At 41.0% G+C, this 20,486-nt stretch overlaps 1 protein-coding gene across 1 annotated transcript in view; it reads left to right on the top strand.

Annotated features, from left to right (window-relative positions):
- Positions 1-315: 315 nt before the first annotated feature.
- The window catches only part of LOC126175064 (eukaryotic translation initiation factor 3 subunit E), a 37,811-nt gene continuing 17,640 nt past the window's right edge, over positions 316-20,486 (top strand). Inside the window, exons 1-3 of the mRNA XM_049921587.1 lie at positions 316-498; positions 580-696; positions 15,589-15,750. Of these exons, the coding sequence (XP_049777544.1) occupies positions 409-498; positions 580-696; positions 15,589-15,750 (369 nt within the window). The 5' untranslated portion in view covers positions 316-408. The remainder of the gene's footprint in view (positions 499-579; positions 697-15,588; positions 15,751-20,486) is intronic.

A 20,486-nucleotide genomic window follows, 5' to 3' on the forward strand; every position in this document is an offset into this window, starting at 1 on the left:
TTGTACTTCTTTTGATTGGAACGTACAGACAGTAGAATTACGAGTAACAAATACTGTATGTACGCCCCAACAAATATACAACGTTGAATCAGTGTCTTCATAAACAACAGTACTACGCAACACATCAGACTACAACCACTATAATTGCGTCCAGCCGAAGGTTCAAATTATCCCGCGACTGCAGCGCCATCAGTGAGTCTAGTTATTTTTTACAAGGTCTTTGCGTGGAGTAATACATGACGACTTTCTTGTTCTTGTCGCACGCCCCGCGTAAAATATGAACGACACATTTGGAAGTTCTGCGATATGCTATCTTTGACTTTGTAATGTCAAAGAAGTTCATCACGAGCTTAGGACGGTGCACGTTGTGTTGTAGTGCTGTGTGTTGTGTATGTGTAGTTTTAGAGAATGGCGAAGTTCGATTTGACGTCGACGTTAGGACAGTATTTGGATAGACATTTAGTTTTTCCATTGTTAGAATTTGTGTCAGCGAAACAGGTAACAGGAAGAAAATGTGTAAATGGGTGATACTTGTGCCATATGTAAGTATTGTCTTCAGGTTATGTTGTCCCTTTACAGATTTACGATGAAACGGAACTTTTACAAGGGAAGCTGGACATTCTCAGCAAGACAAATATGGTAGATTACGCGATAGACATACGAAAGCAGTTGTATCCGGATCAAGATGTGCCAGAGGTAATATGAATTTCCGATGTCTCCCTTGGTTCTGAACGTCACTGTTACGTTATCGCCGTTCTTCTGAGTGTTTACATCACCACTGCAAGATCATCCATCAACTGCTCCGTGCGGCGCCAGTGTTTCTGTTCATACTTTATCATATTTGCAACCCTAGGCACTCTGTGTTGTTTCCAGAATTTATTCACTTAATGTTAATTCGAAATGTCCTTATACGACACCAGTTCTTGCAAAGTGCAGCCTGTGGTTATTATCTAGGATAATGAACAATAATTGTCTTGCACATAACTATTCTGTCAGCCTTTCGAAAACTCTATTCGTAATTTAATGAACTTGGAGGCTGCTCAGCACGCCGAGTTATGGTAATAAGTTAGCTGTTGATGTGGTACGTAACACAGGTTCTCTGAAAAACCCTAATACTTGCATACGAAATGAATGTTCCGAACACGAGATTAAATCTGCCACAGTTCACTGTGGAATTGTTTTGTGGCAAATATTAAAATATTCTGTATGCATTCCAACCAGTTGGAACACAAAAGTGAGATGTTTTGTGCAGGAAATCATAGACAAATAGGCTATGTTACTTGCATTGTGCCATATTTAATCTTAATACATTTGTTGCAACGTATGTTTGGCAGTTGGCCTACTTGAACATTGTGTGTAAACATCAACACTATGGTTTGGTCTTCAATGAGGATATTAAATGCATTGCAACCTTGTGTTACCAGTTTTAATCCTTAGCACTGAGACTCTTAATTAGAAAACCATTCAAATGTTGGGCTGCACCATGATATGAGACCCCCTGAAATCTTGGTAGAGGTGACACTGATCTGTAGTGTATCCTGAGTGTTAGGTGAGATTGCAAAGTGATAATTAGTTCAAGAGTTGACAAAGCTAACGAATGTGAATGCTAAATAAAGTTTCTGGTAACAGATTGACTGGTAGTGTATCCTAATGTTTACGTTGACATCATATTTAATTCCACCACAAAAAATAAACCTGTAAGATAAATTGAGAAAATGTGTGCTAGGTAATGAACACAACTCCACATATTTTGATGAATGTTGTGTAGCCTATGTATATTGTTCATGAAGTTCAAAAAAATTGTGGGATTACATGGAGTAAGTCAGTGTGATTTACTCTTCAAAACACTGTTCCAAGTTCCAAATTAACTGTAAGTTAACAGGTGATTTCAGCTGAATGAACCAATACCAGATAATGGCTTTGTCTCATTAACATAATGATGATGTGGCAAGTGTTGTCATCAGTGTGCAAACAGAATGAGAATGGAACACTGAGTCTGTATTAGTTTTTGGAATGTAGCTTGTGCCGACACACTGATCTGGAGCATGACCCAAAACATATGTTAGGTTGGAAGATAACAGTTTGATTGTGAGCAGTGAAGCCTATCAAGTGCTTCATTTAATCCAACTACTTTCGTTTGGGAGCATGGTGATATAAATAATTACCTTGACTGGCAATCTAAATTTGCATTTTCCGCTGTTCCCTTTGGAAAGTACATGATTCATTTTCTTACGTACACAGTGCTTGAACTCTGTCTATAATGATTTCATTGTTATGGATTGTTAAACCCCTTAACTATTTTTGTCATACAATGGTCAATAGTGAATGGGGTGACTGATCGGCCATCTTTACACGTTTGGCTCACTGCTCCTCAGGAAGAATTTACTAACATGTTCAATATTATTTGTGCTGTTCCACCTTCACACACTGACACCCTGGACACTTTCAAATCTTCCAGATGACTGCACACTTGCATGGCTGATATAAAAGATTGCAAGCACAATTAAGTGCCACTCGCTTTCAAAATATCATGAATAGTTTCATTAATTGCCACACCAGCGGCTATCACAACTATAAAAGGATAAAGTAAATGGTCATGAATTTCAGCAGAATTAATATTTACCCTTGTGAAAAACCTTACTGTGGCACTCTCTGTTGCAGTTCTTGAATGGTTGGAGACTGCAACATACCCAGATCGCACACTTCTCTCCAGACCCTTTTTCTCGTGTGAAGTGGAGACCTTGAACCCAACATGCGTTTAGTAGTTGCTGATAAAAAAAAATTAAAAAAAATATTTATACGTCGTTTAATTGCCGAAACTACTAATATAAACGGATCAGCAGTTTTACATGTGTGAGAGGTTCAAGCTTCTTACAACACACGAGGAAAGTTATGTGGAGGGAAGGATTGAGCTAGGTTTGCTGCATTTTCCCTGCATTCAGGCTCTTCAACAGAGAGAGAAAGAGAGGTGCACCCCACTGTTGCACAGCATTTCATAACAAAGTTAGGGCCAACAGAGGTGTCTGATTCCACCCATCTGCATTGACCCGTAACATAATGGCGTGATGTATGTGATGTCATTATGGTGCGAAGTTTTTTGAGTTGGTTGTGTTTGTAGATGTTGTGTTGATATTTGATGGTGCCCTCTGGTGGTGGGTGTGCCAAGTTTAACTTGTCGTATTGGGTTCATTTGAGTTTTGGTTGTCATGATGCTAACGTAGTTTTGAGTGTAGGTAGTTGGTGCGGTAACGTGGGTTGTGGAAGTGTGTTCAGTGAGTGATTAAGGTTCATTTTTGTTTGTGTGTTTGTCGTTTTTGTTAGGTCCGATTAGTTTGGTGTTTGTTGTGCAGGAAGAAGTCTAATTTTTTTATGGGTATGGATATGACTGAAGTTCACAAGTATTACATTACATTTTGAGATGGGTGATGACATGATGTCTGTCGTACAGTTTCTGTAGATGTTTGGTCTTATTGCTGAATGTTGTGTGTCAGGGTTGTGGGTTAGTGTGGCATTACCAGTGCGTGCACGTGTGTCTAGATGGTATTGCTGGCTTTTGTTGGCAAGTAATTTTTGTTTTGGTGGTAATTGTGATGTTTTATGTGTTTATTTATGGTAGGTCGGTTGTGTTATAGTTAGTGTGGTGAATATAGGGTATTTGGGTTTTTAAGTTGTGGGGGTTTTGATTCCACTTTTTGGAGTTGTAGGTGTTCGTTTTTGGGCTGTGGTTGAGCTATATAGGTCAAGGGAAATGTAAGATCCCTGTGGTTTTGTTGGTGTAGCAGAATGTTGTAATTTAAATTTTTTTTTATATATTATTTGTCTGCCATCTGCATTGACCTGTAACATAATGGCGTGGTGTGTGTGATGTCATAGGCCCTAAACCCCAGTTTTCCAAGGTTGACCTGTTAGTTTTTTTTGTTAGATGTTATTGTGTCATTTTTGTTTTTGTTCACAATCCTTGATGTATCTGTTATCATTTTGTATACATGGGAAATAGCCATTCCGCCATATTGATGATGCCATGGGTCAAAGCAGATGGGTGGAGTCGGATGCTTCTGTAATAACCAAAGTTTTTCACAAAGGAGAATGTTAATGCTGTTGAAATTCATGACCTAAGATGAAGATGGTCCTTCACTGTCAAGAGTGAAGCTTTACACATATAGCAACAATTACATAGAACAGATTCCTACTAACCACATGGAGGAAGCACTGCAGAGAGGCACATTTAAAGTACATTTAATGGTAAATTGAGTTATCGGACAAAGTGTTTCCTAAGACATAAAAAAAACACACACACACCTGAATTCCTGCACACACAACTCAAACGCACTGTCATGTCAAGGTGCTGAGGGCCAAGCATGGTGAGCAGTAGTCTCAGCTGGAGTGATTAGTGGGAGGGGGAGACATAGCAGAAGATTCTGTAATGAGGCCTGTGGGAATGTGCATGGACAAGATGGTGTACTGTGAAGTTCACTTGAGGGGGGGGGGGGGGCGACAAACTGTGTGCATGTGCACTACGTGGATTGCAGGTGTGGGGGGAGGGGGTGAAGTAGGGGGAGAGAAGAGGATAAAGGCAGATGACGTGGAGTAGCGAAAGTTGGCAACTCTTCTTGTGAGCTTCAATCTCTCTCATTTTAACTTCAATGTACTAGGAAACTTCTGGTAGAATGTAACGAATTTAGGGGTAAAGGAGACCACTCACCGAATAGCAGAAGCACTGAATCGTTGATAGGCACACACAAAAGAGAAAAAAAACTTGCTAGCTTTCTTGAGCCTGGGCGCGCGCGCGCGCGCGCGCGCACACACACACACACACACACACACACACACACACACACACAAAACCTGCTTAGTGCTGGTTGGATGCACAATGCCGTACCTGCCGTTCAAGGGGGTGGCGGGGCTTGTACCAAGGGGGGTGGCTAGAGAGAGAGAGAGAGAGAGAGAGGTGGGAGGGAGGAAGAGGGGTTGAGGGTGAGTAGCTAGCGGCTTGTAGGGAGGCAGCTAGTTTACTGGCTGGGAATATGAGAATGAGTCGTGGCATGTGTACGAGTTGGACATGCGATGCATGGTCTTGTACCCAGTGGGGGATGTGGAGACATGAGTTAGGAGGAGCTTATAGGACAGAGGAAGGAGAGGCTGTTGGTTGGAGTGGATTAACGGAGGTTGAGGCCAGAAGGGCTGTGAGAGCATACGATATGTTAAGAGATAAATCCCATCTGCGTAATTCAGAAAAGCTGGTGGTGGAGGGAGAGATACAGATGGCTCAAGTTCTCAAGCAGCCATTGAAATAGAGCATGTTGTGCCAATGGATGGTCATCTTTATTCTTTGCCTTTTTTGACAGTGGCCATTCATTCAGATGTATACTGACATTTAAAAAAACTATGCAGTAATTGCAGCAGAGTTAATATATGACATGGTTGGTTTCATAGGTGGCCCTGCCTCTGTTGTTGTAAGATAAACCTGTGACTAGACTGGAATAGCAAGTACTGTGCGGGTGGATTGGGCAGGTCTTGCAACTGGGTCTTCCACAGGGACATGATCCCTGTGGCAATGGGTTAGGGATGGGCCGTGGTGTTTTGTAGATCCGATGACAAATCTGTGAGCTAGGTTTGGGGAGGGGGTGTCTGTCTGTGAAGGCTCTTGTCAGATCCTCAGCATACTGGGCAAGGGGGGTTCTCATCAACACAAATATGCCATCCAGGGTCAATTCACTGAAAATCATCAGATTTTAGCCAAAGTGGGTTGCATCATTGTTACAGATTTTAATGAAATTTGGTACAGTTAATGCCTGCACTAAAGTAAGTTTGTATTTCAGGTATTGAAATTTGAAACACCCAGAAGGCTGAGCTAGGCTCTCAAAAAGTAACTTCTCCCCCCCCCCCCCCCCCCCCCCCCCAAAAAAAATAACATGCTATCATGTGTGACATCCTAGTTCCTGTACTAAATCAGATACAGCGAAAAGGTTGGTCTCATTTGAAAGGTAACACCTCTCCCTTGCAGGAGAATGCAAGGATGTGTTGCAATGGTTCATGGTTTGAAAGTAATACCTAAACAAACAGCTACACAAGTTTGTACATTTTTGCAGGTTTCCAATATTTTTTATCCCGTGTGAATTATTGTACTGAAACAATATTTGGTGTGTATAGAGAGATGATAAGGATAAATTCATAAAAAAAATTTGTTTGTGTTACTTGCATGCACACATTGACTTTTTTGATTTTGAAAATTCTGAAATTGTCAAAAATGACTATTTGGGACCTCCCCAAATGCAGTGTGTGCAGGGTCACAGTGTGCTGCAAATTGCTTCATTATGTAGCTTGTATCTAAATCTAATTACACCCCCCCCCCCCCCAATATCTTTGTGTTACTCCAATGCATAACTTTTTTATTTTTTTTCTGTACTCTTTAACAGCGTGTATGTGTTGATAAGGGAAAGACTGAAGCGTCCGATCCTGCCCGTCTGCTTTGACGCACGACATCACAAATATGGTGGAAACGACCATAAACCACGATTCCAATATGGCGCATATCAGGTCGTTACGTACACATTATGAGGACAAAAATACATCGAAAAACAAACACACACACATTCCACAAAAAGCCTAATGACACTAATGGGACAAATGCGGGAAATAGGGGGGTTTTGGGTGATGACAAACTAAATATAAACAAATTTAGACACCCACCCCATACAAAACCACGCAAAATGACGAAAAAAACCAACATCACAAAACTCCCCAAATACCACTAAATACAATATCATCTGGAATCGAACACTTCCCTTGATCTATATAGCTCAACAGCAGCTCCCGATCCCATAAATTTGGATCAAACACTTCCCTTGACCTGTTATCCTTAAGACACCTCCACATACACATCCCTGGTCCGAGACGCCGGAACTTTAAGTAAGCCTCATTTCTTCATGACATACTGAACACTTAACGACTTCATCCAAAAATCCGAATAGTTGAAGGAATTTTATTAGAGACAAAGCACTGTCCCCCATCATAGCCGACAACCGAAAACTGTTGACCCTGTCAGTCATATCCATACCTACCAAAGATATAAAAAAATCTATTTACCAAAATTCACACATGACGCCACACTCGCAAACTAAACCATAAACATCACTTAACACACCACCAGAGAGCACCACCGATCGCATCAAAACGACACATACAAACATGCCACTCTCACAAACTAAACTGTGCGCCACCGTGACGTCTCACACCACAACAGCCTTACGTCACGGGTCAAAGCCGACGGGCAGGATCGAACGCTTCGGTAAATATTGTAAATGCCACACAATTTGACATAAGAGACTCATTATTCTGCAGCATATTCAACCTGAATTAGAAATAATATGTTTCATATTCTGAACACATCACTCATCATGTAAATAGAAAGTTACATAGGAAGCACATGCATTGAAGATCGGTGCCTTTCCTCACTTGGACTGCAGAAAGTTGTTAAACAACTGGAGTATTTAAATTTCAATTGCCCTCTCCAGTGCATAAACACAATATTTGGTTTTAGAATGTTCTTGAGTTTTGCCCAGCTGACTTCATTGGTTAAAAAGTAAGCTTTAGCTGGTCCATGTGGATGGAGATACTTCACCAAAACATCTCTGTCCTCTTCAGAACAGTCCATAACAAAGGCAAGGTACCACTTAGAATCGTAGACACAAATAACGTAAGAAGACGGCGTGATATCCTGCAATGATACTTCTTGGTATTGTACTGGAGACTGTTGTGCCTTTGCACTGTGTGTGAGATAACCCATATCATATCTCACGGAGCATGAAGTTCATTACATCTTAACAACATCATTTTAAGCAGGTATAAAGTGGTGGTACTGTCTTGCATTTGGAATTGTTCTGCACTGATAAAATCTTTCATTCAGTAGCATTGCACTGTTATTTTCAATGTCTTCTGAGGACACATAGCATAACTGAATACCCTTTATCTCTTGTGATCCAAATTCAAAAAGTGCTTGTGCAGTGAGGACTGGGTGGTGAAGTTCTTGAAGACTCCTCCTGGCAGCCAGTCTTTTGACTGCCCCCCCCCCCCCCCCCCCCTCCCAAACTCCATCACAGGCACTCTTCCCATGGGTAGTGGCAAAGAAGTGCCACTAAACATCAATTCCGAAGTCCTCAGAATGTAGTGTCAGATTTTTAAATTTTTCTGGTTTTTTATATTGAGCTGATGCTCCATCTGAAAAGTAACGAATTTTTCCTAAGGGTGGTATTGCATCTTTTCTATGGGGAATAAATGTTTTCTGATAATAATATCCTGCAGCTGTTGAGCGAATGAGATAAATCACTTATTATGCACATTGTCTTTACAGTTGATGATGCTGATCCTGATTTTGATAGGATGCACTGTGGCCTGGGATTGCTGCCAGTGAAATACTTGTGCTGCATCTTGTACAATAAATGAGTAATTCTCAGAAAATCTCCAATCACAGTACACTCTGTTGGGCCAAGTGTTTCTTTCAGTGAAGTTAGATAACATGATTGTTATTTTGCTATAAAATTGTGACTTTTCAGCAATTCCAGTTTGTTGCAAAAATTGTACATGAAATCAAGTATTTCCACCACTGATATCAATGTACACCAATCTGTTGTGATCCACTGCATATACTGGACATCTTCAGCCAAACAAAGTGCTTCTGATTCTGCAAGAAGAGCTCAAATACGTTGCACACCAGGGCACTTATCACACTTTTATAACTTACAGTCCTTCCTCTCTGTAGAGCAGACAATCTTCTCAAGTAAGTCTGTAGTTATCTTGATAAGCTTGGCAACATCTAACATCAGCTTCTTGTTCTGGTGATAAATACACACACACACACACACACACACACACACACACACACACACACACACACCACGGGTTCCATGAACATCTGCAAGTACTCACCATTTGGGACACAACTCTGCAGATTTCAAGAAACCAATTTTATAAGTGGAAAACTTCCCTTTGAAGGCTGCATACAGCTCCTTCAAATTCAGTAAAACAAGGTGATTCTGCTTGTGTTCTTTAACACCACATTCCGATCAGACAGAAACAAAGCATTTCATCCCTGGACACAAACAACTGTACTCATCATCTTCATAAAATGTACAAACAGCATGTTGTACAATATCACATAAAGACTTACATCCATGATGCGTCACATCAGGCAAGATTCCTCGTTTTACCTTCAGAGGCGTAGCCTTCCGAACCAAATATTATGTATATCATTCTAACTGATAATTTAGTATTGGGGCATATGCAGAGAGTATATACTGGCAACTTATAATATCCTGTTGCAGTGCATGCTCTACGAAATGACATTCATGTCCTCGGCACCTGCTTCACCACACGCACCATCTGGATTCTTCCCCTAGATAACAGTTTCTCAGAACTCTGCAGGTGGGAACTAGCACTACATGTCCTTGGTTCTCGCCACCCATATGGCCTTAATTTACGTTAATTTCTTCTGTCTCAGCTTTTCTTCACTGTAACAATTCTTTCCTTCACTCCATTAGTTTTCTACATTTTTCATAGTCTTTCCCGTCTATTTTTCACCACCCCCTGCCCCTCCATTACGTACAATGCTCTTAGCTTCTCACTCTTATTAACTCGTGCACGATGTTTTAATAGTAATCTCTGTCTTCTGTATTATCCTGTCTTCCACCTTTTAGCTCTCAGGCTTTCAAATCTCTTCCGATGCAGTCCCCAACAATCATTCTTTCTTTCTCATCCTATACAGTAAGTCTCCCTTGACCCGCAGTTCTGGGAGACTTTCCCAAAATCCACCCCTTTTCCTAGACGTCTCCAGTTCTTTTCCTTCACTCTTCTTCCGTCCCCTTCAACTCTTCTGCCAGGAGGAGGAGCCACTGGGTCCAAAAGCTTGCCAGTCACACCAGTCTTTTATATGTGTGTGCTGCCACCACTTTGTGAGTAGACTTTTTATCCATCCAATTAAATAATTTTATCAGTAATTGTTGTTTTCGTTGTTATATTAAACCATATTAAGAAACTTTTTGCTTCCTGTTCTGTAGATATGATTTAAACCACTCATATTCTGTTCCATTTATACTGTAGAATTGTAATTTCTCTAACATAATGTCATGGTTCACGCAAACAAATGCTTTGGATAAGTCACTGAAAATTTCTGTTGGAGACATTTCACTATGTGAAGGTTCTATTATGTGGCAGTGAAATTGTTTATTGCTGTTTCAGTAGAACATCATTTTTGAAATCCAAACTGTGACTTACTAAGTATCCCATTACTGTTGAGATGGCCAACCACTCTTGAGTACATTACATTCTCAGCGATTTTTGAAAATGCTGTAAGCAAGGATACTGACCAGTAATTATTGACGTCTGTGGTGTCCCCTTTTTTGTGGAGAGGCTTGACAATGGCATATTTTAACCTGTATGGGAAAGTACCTTGAGTTAGTGATACATTACAGATGTGACTCAGAACATCAGCTGTAACTGCTCCACATTGTTTTAATATCTTGTTAGAGATGTAATCTAATCCAACAGAAGATTTATTTATCAGAGATTTAGTGACTTTCCGTATTTCACAAGATGTTGTGAGATGAAAATTAATCTGACAAGGATTTCTCAAAACTGGCTCTTACATGTACTGCTTGGCTTGTTGTTTTGAACTTTTCCCACCAATTTTTTCACCCACACTTAAGAAATGGTTTTTAAATACATTGGCTACTTGTGTTCTGTTGGTTAAGATGGTCTCATTCTCTTTAATAGTAATACTACCTTCCCCAGTGGTTAATTTTCCTGTCTCTCTTCTGACATCATTCCGTAGTGATCTGATTTTATTGTCCAAGTTACTGATTCCATCTCTAATATACATATTTTTTGATATTCTGGCAACTTTTCTCAGTATGTTACAATAATTTCTATAGTGTAAAATTACTTCTGGGTCTTTACTAATACTTGCTCTGCCATAAAATTTTCTTTTTCTTTCTGAAGACACTTTAATACCTTTAGTAATACAAGGTTTCTTTGAAAACTGTTTGGCGTTACATTTAGTAATTTTTTTGGGGCAACAATTTTCAAAAAGGGATATAAATTTATCAAGACATATGTTGCATTTATCATTGGCATTTGGCTCATTACATACATCTCCCCAATTATCGTTTAAGTGCTGTATAGATACCAGGTTGACCAGCCTTACACTTTTACTTCACGGTTTGTGAACTGCACACCATGATAAGTTTTGTAAGTTATTCAGTTGTGCATCATGGTCTGAAAATCCATTTATCACAGGGAAAGCATGTGTTAGTTTTACTTCCTCTTGCTGCACAAGTACATTATCCGTTAGAGTGCTGCCGCGCAAAGTGGCCGCACGGTTTGAGGCGTCATGTCACAGACTGCATGGCCCCTCCCGCCAGAGGTTCGAGTCCTCGCAGGGGTGTGTGTGTTGTTCTTAACATAGGTTAGTTTAAGTTAATTTAACTAGTGTGTAAGTCTAGGGACCGATGACCTAAGCAGTTTGATCCCTTAGGAATTCACACAAATTTGAATTTTTTGTTAGAGTGCTACTGTCTTGAGCTATATGTGTAGGGAAATTGATCACTCATTCTAACTTATATGTCATTAATAACACTCTAGTTTACTTTTCCCATCAGAATTGCTTAGAAAGTTTACATTGAAATCACCACTGATTAATAACTTCTTCTTTTCGTCTGACAGACAGCATAACAGGGAGTCAAACTTTATGAATAGCTCCCAATCTCCTAATGCGGAGCTGTACACTGTTGCTAATATCTAGCTGTAGTTCACATACACAAACTTCAAAGTGCTGAGCGACACAAAAGTTGCTTGTTTCTACAGTTTTGTACTTACAACCTTGTTTTGTGTAAATGGCAATTCCTCCTTTATCCGTGCTAGAACTGCACGTATAAGATGGTGTATTATACCTGTTTATACTGACACTTTGCATCCCCATGGTTATGTGGGGTTCAGGCAGACAAAGTATATCAATCTCATTCTTATTTTCGAGATCATCTAAACACACTAACAACTCATGTACTTTATTTTGTATTCCTCTGGTATTTTGATGAAGTAAATTGATACTACTCTTAGTTTATCCCTATTTAGTGTACATGTAGCTTCTTTTATTCTGTCTCTCTTGAATGTTGTCTGTCTGAACTTCGGCATTAACCTAAACAACCTGTCTGCCTGGTCACATTAACCACAGAGATCATAGTAGAGAAGTTAACATATCTTTTCCCTTTCTAGCTGGGTGCAGGCCGTATGTAGTGTATCCTCACCTACCAATGGCATCAACTGGAACATCACTTACGTGAGATTTTGGCAGTGTCTGGAGCATCCTGTTCAGCTCAGTGTTAACATGCCTTACAACAGTGTTTACACAGGGCTGATCATATTACTAAGACCTCCACAAACCCCACATTTGTGTGCCCAGTTTCTACTCCAATTTTGTCCAGGTCGCTCCTGATACTATATCTTGGATTCATAGCCAGGCTGTTTGCTGCTCCCCCAACTATAATTACCTGATCTTCCTTCTCAAAGTCCCTGCATAGCTGACCCAAGTTTTCTGTCACCTGGCTAAGGTTAGCATTTGGTTTCACAAAACTTGTGACCTGGTACCCTGCACTTAGCTTCTCCTGAAGCTGCTGACCTACACCCCTCCCACGAATGCTATCTAGAAGCAGGATTCTTATTTTCCTATTCTGACTTGATCCCAACCTGTCTTTTTTTTTCTTTAAGCTAATATTGTGCTGAACCCTTCAGTAGGCACGCCTTTCGTACTTCCATGAGTGGGCGCGTTGCGGCCTTTACACCGCAATTAGTATTACATTTTTAACCTAGGGAAAAATAATCTTTATATAATCGCCAGTTGCATTTTATTGGAGAAAACATAACATTACATGTCTCAATAAAAATAATCTTCTATTTATTTGTTGCCTTCACAATTGTCTATCATTATCATTGTAATTTATAACAAGCCGATATCCTATATTACCTTCATGGTTCTTTTAATTATATCACTTAATTGCGCTGATTCACGCGAAAAGAAAGTAACAAGGGAACACATTATGAAATAGAGCATTCATAAACTCCCACTCCTGTTTAAGATTGTGAATAAATTAGTTAACTTCCGTCTGCAGCTCACTTTCACATTGCATACATTTTGTATCGATGACACTATGTTTATTGCATACATTTTCCTTGCATTTCATACATGCTGTTGTGGTTCTGTGTTTTTTTTTTTTTTTCCCCCTGCCACATGTGTAACAAATTCCAGGTTTTGTTGGCTTCTTGGTCTTCTCTTCCTCGTGCCTATACTTGGTGTGAATATAGTTGGGAAGTGTCTCAAATAATGTTCGTTGATTCAAATGTTCTTCCATTAGGTCCAGAGCAAGATGTTACAAAAAAATTCGTCTTCTTTCTTTGTTATCAGGATTGTTGAATTTGAAAATAATGTTTGCATTTATCCCAGCAATGTATAGATATCTGTAGAAAAGTGCAAGTGGCCATCGTCGCATTATTCTGGAAGTACTGTAGGATGAGCACATCTGATCTACAGTGTGTACTCCTCCTTCGGTAGCATTGTAGTCCAAATTCACTATCGATTTCTTAGTCTCTTGATCTATTTCATTTGTGCTGTGCATTGTCGATAAAAAAATAGACCATACAAAAATTGTCGTGAAAACCAGAGAGACATACTGGACTTCTCAAGTTTTATTTGCTTGGAATTCTTGAGGTATTTCTTCTTACTTTTTTCGTTGTTTCCAAGAAAGTCAAACCTTTGCCGAGGAGATTTTCAGCCACAGGGTAGCCAATTGTCAGTCGTAAGATCTCTGTTGGTTTTCTCAGTTGGTGTCACCAATCCAGATGGTGTCACTAATCTTTGTACAATGTCATCAGGCTTGTTAGACTTCAGGTAGGGTCCTGGCATCTGCTTGCCACAGTAAATTTCAAAGTGTAGGGTGTAATATCACACAGGTCATAAATCTTGATCCCATATTTTGCAGGCTTATTAGAGATATACTGAACAAATCCGCAGCGTCCTCTGGAAGGGTGCAACATCTCGTCAATAGTTACAAACTCGCTGGCATTGTAGTGAGCAAGGAAGTTGTTGACAAACAAGTCCGAATAGGTGCTATTTTGTCACTTTGTTGTTTTTCGAGTAGCCAGGTCGTCCAACCTAAGAGTTTGAAGCAGAAAGCAAAAGTGCTTATAGCTGAAGAGAGCTTGTAAAATAATCATTCCTGTACCATATGCATCCCACAGTTCACAGTAATCTGTGTGTCCTCCTTTCTTTACACCTATTAGATATAATGCACCTAATAGAGCTTTTATCTCTGGTTTTGTGATGCCTCTGCAGTCGTTCTCTCAAATATTGAACTTTAGCTCTTTTACTATTCTAGATGTATCGGTTTGTATTTTCCACATTGTTGTCGATCTTTCCATCAGTAATAAATACGTAAAATGCATCAATTTCTTTTTCGGCAATTTCAGCAGTTGCTTTTGGACCTGGCCTGCTCTCAGCCTTGGTTTTAGGAGAAGAATTAAGCGGTTCACTTATCCAAATAGTTTCTTTATCTTTTTCTACATAAAATCGGTAATCATCTGTTTTCTCTTCTCTTCAACCAGATGGTCATCTGTTTCCTCTGTTGATTGTTCAGAGTCATCAATGTGGTTTTCTTCTTCAATAACTTCCTCTTTTGACTCAGATTCACATTAATCTGACAATTTTTGTAATTCTACATCTGACAATTCTCACAATACTTTCTCATAATCTTCAGGACGTACAGTTAAGACGGTGCCTGTCAAATCCCTTCTTTTTCTCCATTTCCACGTGCGACCAAACTGCTGAAAGCATGAATCACACAAATGTACTAAGTGGTGACACCTGTTGAGAATAACAAATACGTATCTGGACTTGGACGCAACTGTAACGCTATCTGTGATACTAACAGAAAACTAAATCTTGTGGCTAACTGCCACAAGCACACCCATCGAAGGATTAAATCTACTTTCAACTACATCTGGAGTGATGTCCATTAACCCTGATTATAATACACACATCATTGGCAGAGAGAGCAATTCCCACTTCTAGGACATACAATGATATATCTTTATTTTTTTTTATCTTTATAATTGTGTTACATACAAATAAAATTACAGCTTTCATTGATTTGAATATGGTTGTGAATACCACTGTTGTTTATTAGGTGTTATTTTGTTTGAGTTTGTACAGCTCTAACTTCTGTCACCACCAGAGGGACAAACTTTGTTTCAACAAAAGCAGTCTGTGTACCACTTGTGTTGCTTACAAATGCAAAGTGTTGTCAGAGGTGGAAATCATGTAAACTGCTGAGAAGAGCTAACCTTGTGCCTGCCAAGATATGAACCGTAAATGAATTCGTAGTGTGACACCTACTTGCTGAGCTGCCAAGTATCTTGTTCATGCAACTCCTATTTTTGATGCACTACTGTAGCATGAAATCTGTCATTATCGGGTATTATTTCCATTATTTCTATGAATATAATTGTCATTAAGTGTGGTTGTAATTGAATGTTATTTCATTGCAGTCCCTGAAACAGAAGAGAGCAGAGGTCGTTACACAGCTAGCAGTGATTCAGAAAGATGTGGCAGCAGTCCTGGAGATTATATCAAATGATGATGTAATGAACAAGATGGAGAATATTAGAGATCCCGAGGCATTTGTACAGAACCTCATCAAAGAACATAATGTGAGTGTTATTACTTGATTGCCAATGGTATTTATTCCTTTTTCTCCCCTCTTTCTCTCTAAGAAACTGAACAGCTTGAAACTGTTTGGATTCTTTTGGGGAAAGGAATAATCCTTTACTCTATATATACCACCAGACTGTAACTGTTGGATGACTGGTGATTTGCAATTCAACCAAGATGAACATCACCACACTTTGTGTCCACATGCCCCTTTATTTTTCTTACCACCCTTATGCAACTTTCCATGAATTATTAAATACCAATAAACATTTCTCCAACCAATTAGTTCCCTAGGAGGAATCAACAAAGGGTGGTTTGCTGGGAACATATATCCTTTGTTCTTAGCATCCATTCACTGAAAAGCATGCTGACTAGCACTCAACTTTCTTCCCTCACTTCGTTTATTCCATATTTCCCCATTGTAACAAGGGGATATGACCAGATTCCTTCAGTAAAAGTTTTGTAGATGTTGCTTGTTTTGGTCTGCAACAGATCACAGCATAGAAGTATTATATAGGGTTTCTCACAATTCCTATTACAGGCTTCTAGGGGTTGCAAGAAGACTCGCTAGATAAAGTTTTGTTAAGGAACCCATGTCCATAAATACACTCTTGGAAAATGAGAAACGAACACTGACACAAGTGAATAAGATCCACCTGGACACTAAGAGAAGTCAGTGCATGCGATGATCAAATGCATAGAACTGCGGACACACCAGGAACCGTGTTATCAGTCATGGAATGTTGCTAGCTGCACAGCAGTTGGTCACCGCCAGAGCCAGTGGCAGCCAGTTTGCCGTGGCATATGGAGCTGCATCTGTGTCTGCAACATTGTTAGTGTAGTGGACTGGCAAGACAGCCAATCCATTATGAAGGAAGCCGAAAGGCACGCGTTTAAACTCACGCAGGCTGGCGTGAGGCCTGGAACAGGACAAGGTAATTATAATAGCAAATAACATACGTAGCTGCTGGAATACTTAACTTTAATCCATAATTGGTGAACATCGCTCTTGACGGTACATGTTTTACAGCATCAATAGTAACTGGTAATGGCGCCTTGCTAGGTCGTAGCAAATGACGTAGCTGAAGGCTATGCTAACTATCGTCTCGGCAAATGAGAGCGTAATTTGTCAGTGAACCATCGCTAGCAAAGTCGGCTGTACAACTGGGGCGAGTGCTAGGAAGTCTCTCTAAACCTGCCGTGTGGCGGCGCTCGGTCTGCAATCACTGTCAGTGGCGACACACAGGTCCGATGTATACTAACGGACCGCGGCCGATTTAAAGGCTACCACCTAGCAAGTGTGGTGTCTGGCGGTGACACCACAGTTAGCATGCCGCGAAAGAGTGTATGTGATCCATTTGTGCAACTGACAGATTTTGAGTGAGGGGGTGTAGTGGGCTAGTTGGAGGCCAGATAGACATACTGTGGAACTGTGCAACACATGGGTGTGAGGCCTCCACAGTGTCTAGATGTTGTTGCCAGTGATCAGCAGAAAATCCACATCACCATTGACCTAGGTCTGGACAGCAGCGGTGCACAGATGCACGCCAAGACCATTGCATCCTATGAAGTGCTGTACTAGACTGTGCCGTCACTTCACAGCTACTTAGGGACACCATTGCTCCAGGGATGTAAGTGAGAATTATTCAGAATCTCCATGAAGCAGGGCTACGGTCCAGCATGCCTTTAGGGGTGCCTTCCACTCACGCTGCTATGTCGTACAGCCCCACTCCAGTAGTGTCATGATAGGCGTTTATGGAAGGACAAATGGAGACGTGACGCCTTCAGTGATGAGGGTTGCTTCTACCTTGGTGCCAATGTTGGTCGTACATATTTGTGGTGTTGTGCAGGTGAGCACCAAAATCAGGATTGTATGTGACTGAGGTGCAAAGAGCCAACACCCGGCCGGCATCATGGCGTGGGGAGCAATATCTTACACTGGCTGTTCTCCCCTGGTGATTGTCGAGGGAACATTGAAAGTCCACTGTACATTCAAACCATCATCCAACCCATCACATTACTGTTCATGGACCAGTATAATAATAATAATGGCGTGTGACGAGGGCCTCCCGTCAGGTAGACCGCTCACCTGGTGCAAGTCTTTCGATTTGACGCCACTTCGGCAACTTGCGCATCGATAGGGATGAAATTATGATGATTAGGACAACACAACACCCAGTCCCTGAGCGGAGAAAATCTCCGACCCAGCCGGGAATCGAACCCGGGCCCTTAGGATTGACAGTCTGTCGCGCTGACCACTCAGCTACCGGGGGCGGACCATGGACCAATGAGGTGATGTGCTTTCCCCACACGTCCACATGTATCCTGTGTCACCCAATGTTCCCTTGAAGGTGTATGTCCACTACCCTGGCCAGCACAGTCCCCACATCCGTTCCCCATTGTGCATGTTTGGGACAGGAAGAAACGTCATCTTGCGTGGTCTGCACATCTGGCACGAACTCTGGCCCAATTGAGGCACTAGGTGGAAATTGCCTGGCAGGCCATTCCACAAGACTATATTCAGCACCTCTATGATCATCTCCATGGGAGAATTGCAGCCTGCATTGCTGCAAAAGGAGGGTATACGTGGTACTAGCACTGACATTGTGCACACTGTGTTGACTGTACTCACGTGCATATGGCTCTGTCTGTGTGATTGTGTGTTTTACATGTCCTGAAGAATGCGTCAATAAAATTTCCCGCTGCTGGGGTGACAAATACATGGTGTTCGTTTTCTGGGAGTGTATGCTGTTTGAATGTAAAATAATTTTGAAGACCGAATCACTTTCAAATGTGCCATTTCACGGTACATATAGATATTGAGAAATGTGTGCCATAGACTGTTCCTGTTGTAATTATGACATCGGGCACCTTTTCATCCAGCCGCAGCAACAGTGCGAGAAACTTGTGTTTGCAACTAGGAGGGTTCTCCGTGGACGTGCCACACTCTCCGCTTTGAAGAGAACATCCTTTGTTACATAGAAGAGAACCCGACGACGAGTAATCAAAACATTACTCGTGCCATGGACTCCTGTAGACCAGGCATATGAGAACTTATTGGCTCCGCTGTATGCATACTGAGAAGTGGGAGTTCTGAATGTTTTCTGTTCTGCAAACTTATTGCACATCCAAATTGTACATTTCCAGATGTGGGTTCCTATCAAAACTTTATCCAATGATTCCCTTTGAAACCCCTAGGAGCATGTAAATAGGAATTGTGAAACACTTTGTATTTTATGTTATGGACCTTGGAAGAGAGGTATTTCATTACTTTCCTCCAACCCTAGAACTGACTTACCTATAGTTTAATGTGAGCTCTGAACCATGTTGTGACTTTGCACTTCTAATGCTAGCAAAGCTTTACCAGAGGTGAAAGAAGTAAAAATGATAGAAAAAATAATTGTCTCAAACCCCTGGTATTTGAGTTTCTAATCTGGCACTTGCCTATCAAGTGACACACTTAGTATCTCATTTAGTCTTGTTGTGCCGCCCTTGACACTGGTCTGTGGCACTTACTTGCTTAGTGTTGTAGACTTTAGTTTAGTTAACCATGTTGTTCTTTTTTCATCATTTAAAGAAAAATGCCATATTCTGTACCTTAGTGAATCATATACTTCAGCATTTCTTTGTCAGCTTGTTGCTGTCTACTAAGCAAGTAATCTAATTTAATTGTGATGTTTACTTTGTTGGTTATTATGGTTTTTGTGAGTTATATTGATAGAGAATGGCTTTTGTCAATGTGTCTAGCACATTGTACAACTTCCCAGTAATAGCAATAAGTATATTACATGGAAAAGCATAAACATATGAGACACAAAGTACATATAACACAATATACAAGTGGTTGGCGGAGCCTTGCACTCTGTGCTCTATAGTCATTAGTTCTAACAGGGTGTGCAGCCAGCAGGCTGCACTCACAACTGTTGTCATACTGGCAGGCCTGGTGGCCAAATCGAGCACAAACTTCATGTCCCAACTATGAAGCGATGTACATACAATTTTTGTAGTTACAACACTCCTCTTCCTGTGCAAAGAAGTGAGCACTGTGCTCACATTCACTTTGTTTGTCTTGGGCATTGGTTGTTGTGCCGTGCAATGTGCTGCCACTGTTGGATAGGGTTGGAAAAGGCGCAAGCATGGACAGGTGCAGCGCATGCCCCCATGAGAAACCATGTGGTAGGACAGATGACACTGGCACGCCTTCCATTTCCACATCCAAGTCCAGCCCTAGTGAAGAAGGCTGCGGTGAAGGTGGCTGAACAGGCAGTGGCAGCTGCAATGGAGGATTCATCTGCAACAGCGCAGGAGCTGGGTTCCCACCAGCACCTATTTTGGTCGGCAGTAAAGACTGCAATTGCAGGCAGCTGTGGCAGGCTGGAAGTGTTGCAGCACTAGTGTCATAAGATGTCCTGGCATCGGTTGAAGCAGATGTAGCAGAGTCCGGGGCTAACAGCTGTGCAACAACTCTGCCAGACTCTTATCTCCAGCTGGGGTAACTTATAAGAACTGAAGAGCCAGTCAAGAGTCCCTTCCAGTGACACACCCAATATGTATTTTTTCATCTGAGTCTTAAATGTTCATAGTAATCATTCTTCTTCCCCCATTTGATTGAGGGTGGAAAAAGAGGAGCAGTGACATGTCGAAAACCACTTTTTTTTTAGGCTATTGTCTGTAACTAACATATAGCAAAGACCTTCCATTTCGAATATTTTGGACAGGGCTTAAATTGTTGTCG

This window comes from Schistocerca cancellata, chromosome 3 (assembly GCF_023864275.1).
Source record: "Schistocerca cancellata isolate TAMUIC-IGC-003103 chromosome 3, iqSchCanc2.1, whole genome shotgun sequence".
NCBI lineage: Eukaryota > Metazoa > Arthropoda > Insecta > Orthoptera > Acrididae > Schistocerca > Schistocerca cancellata.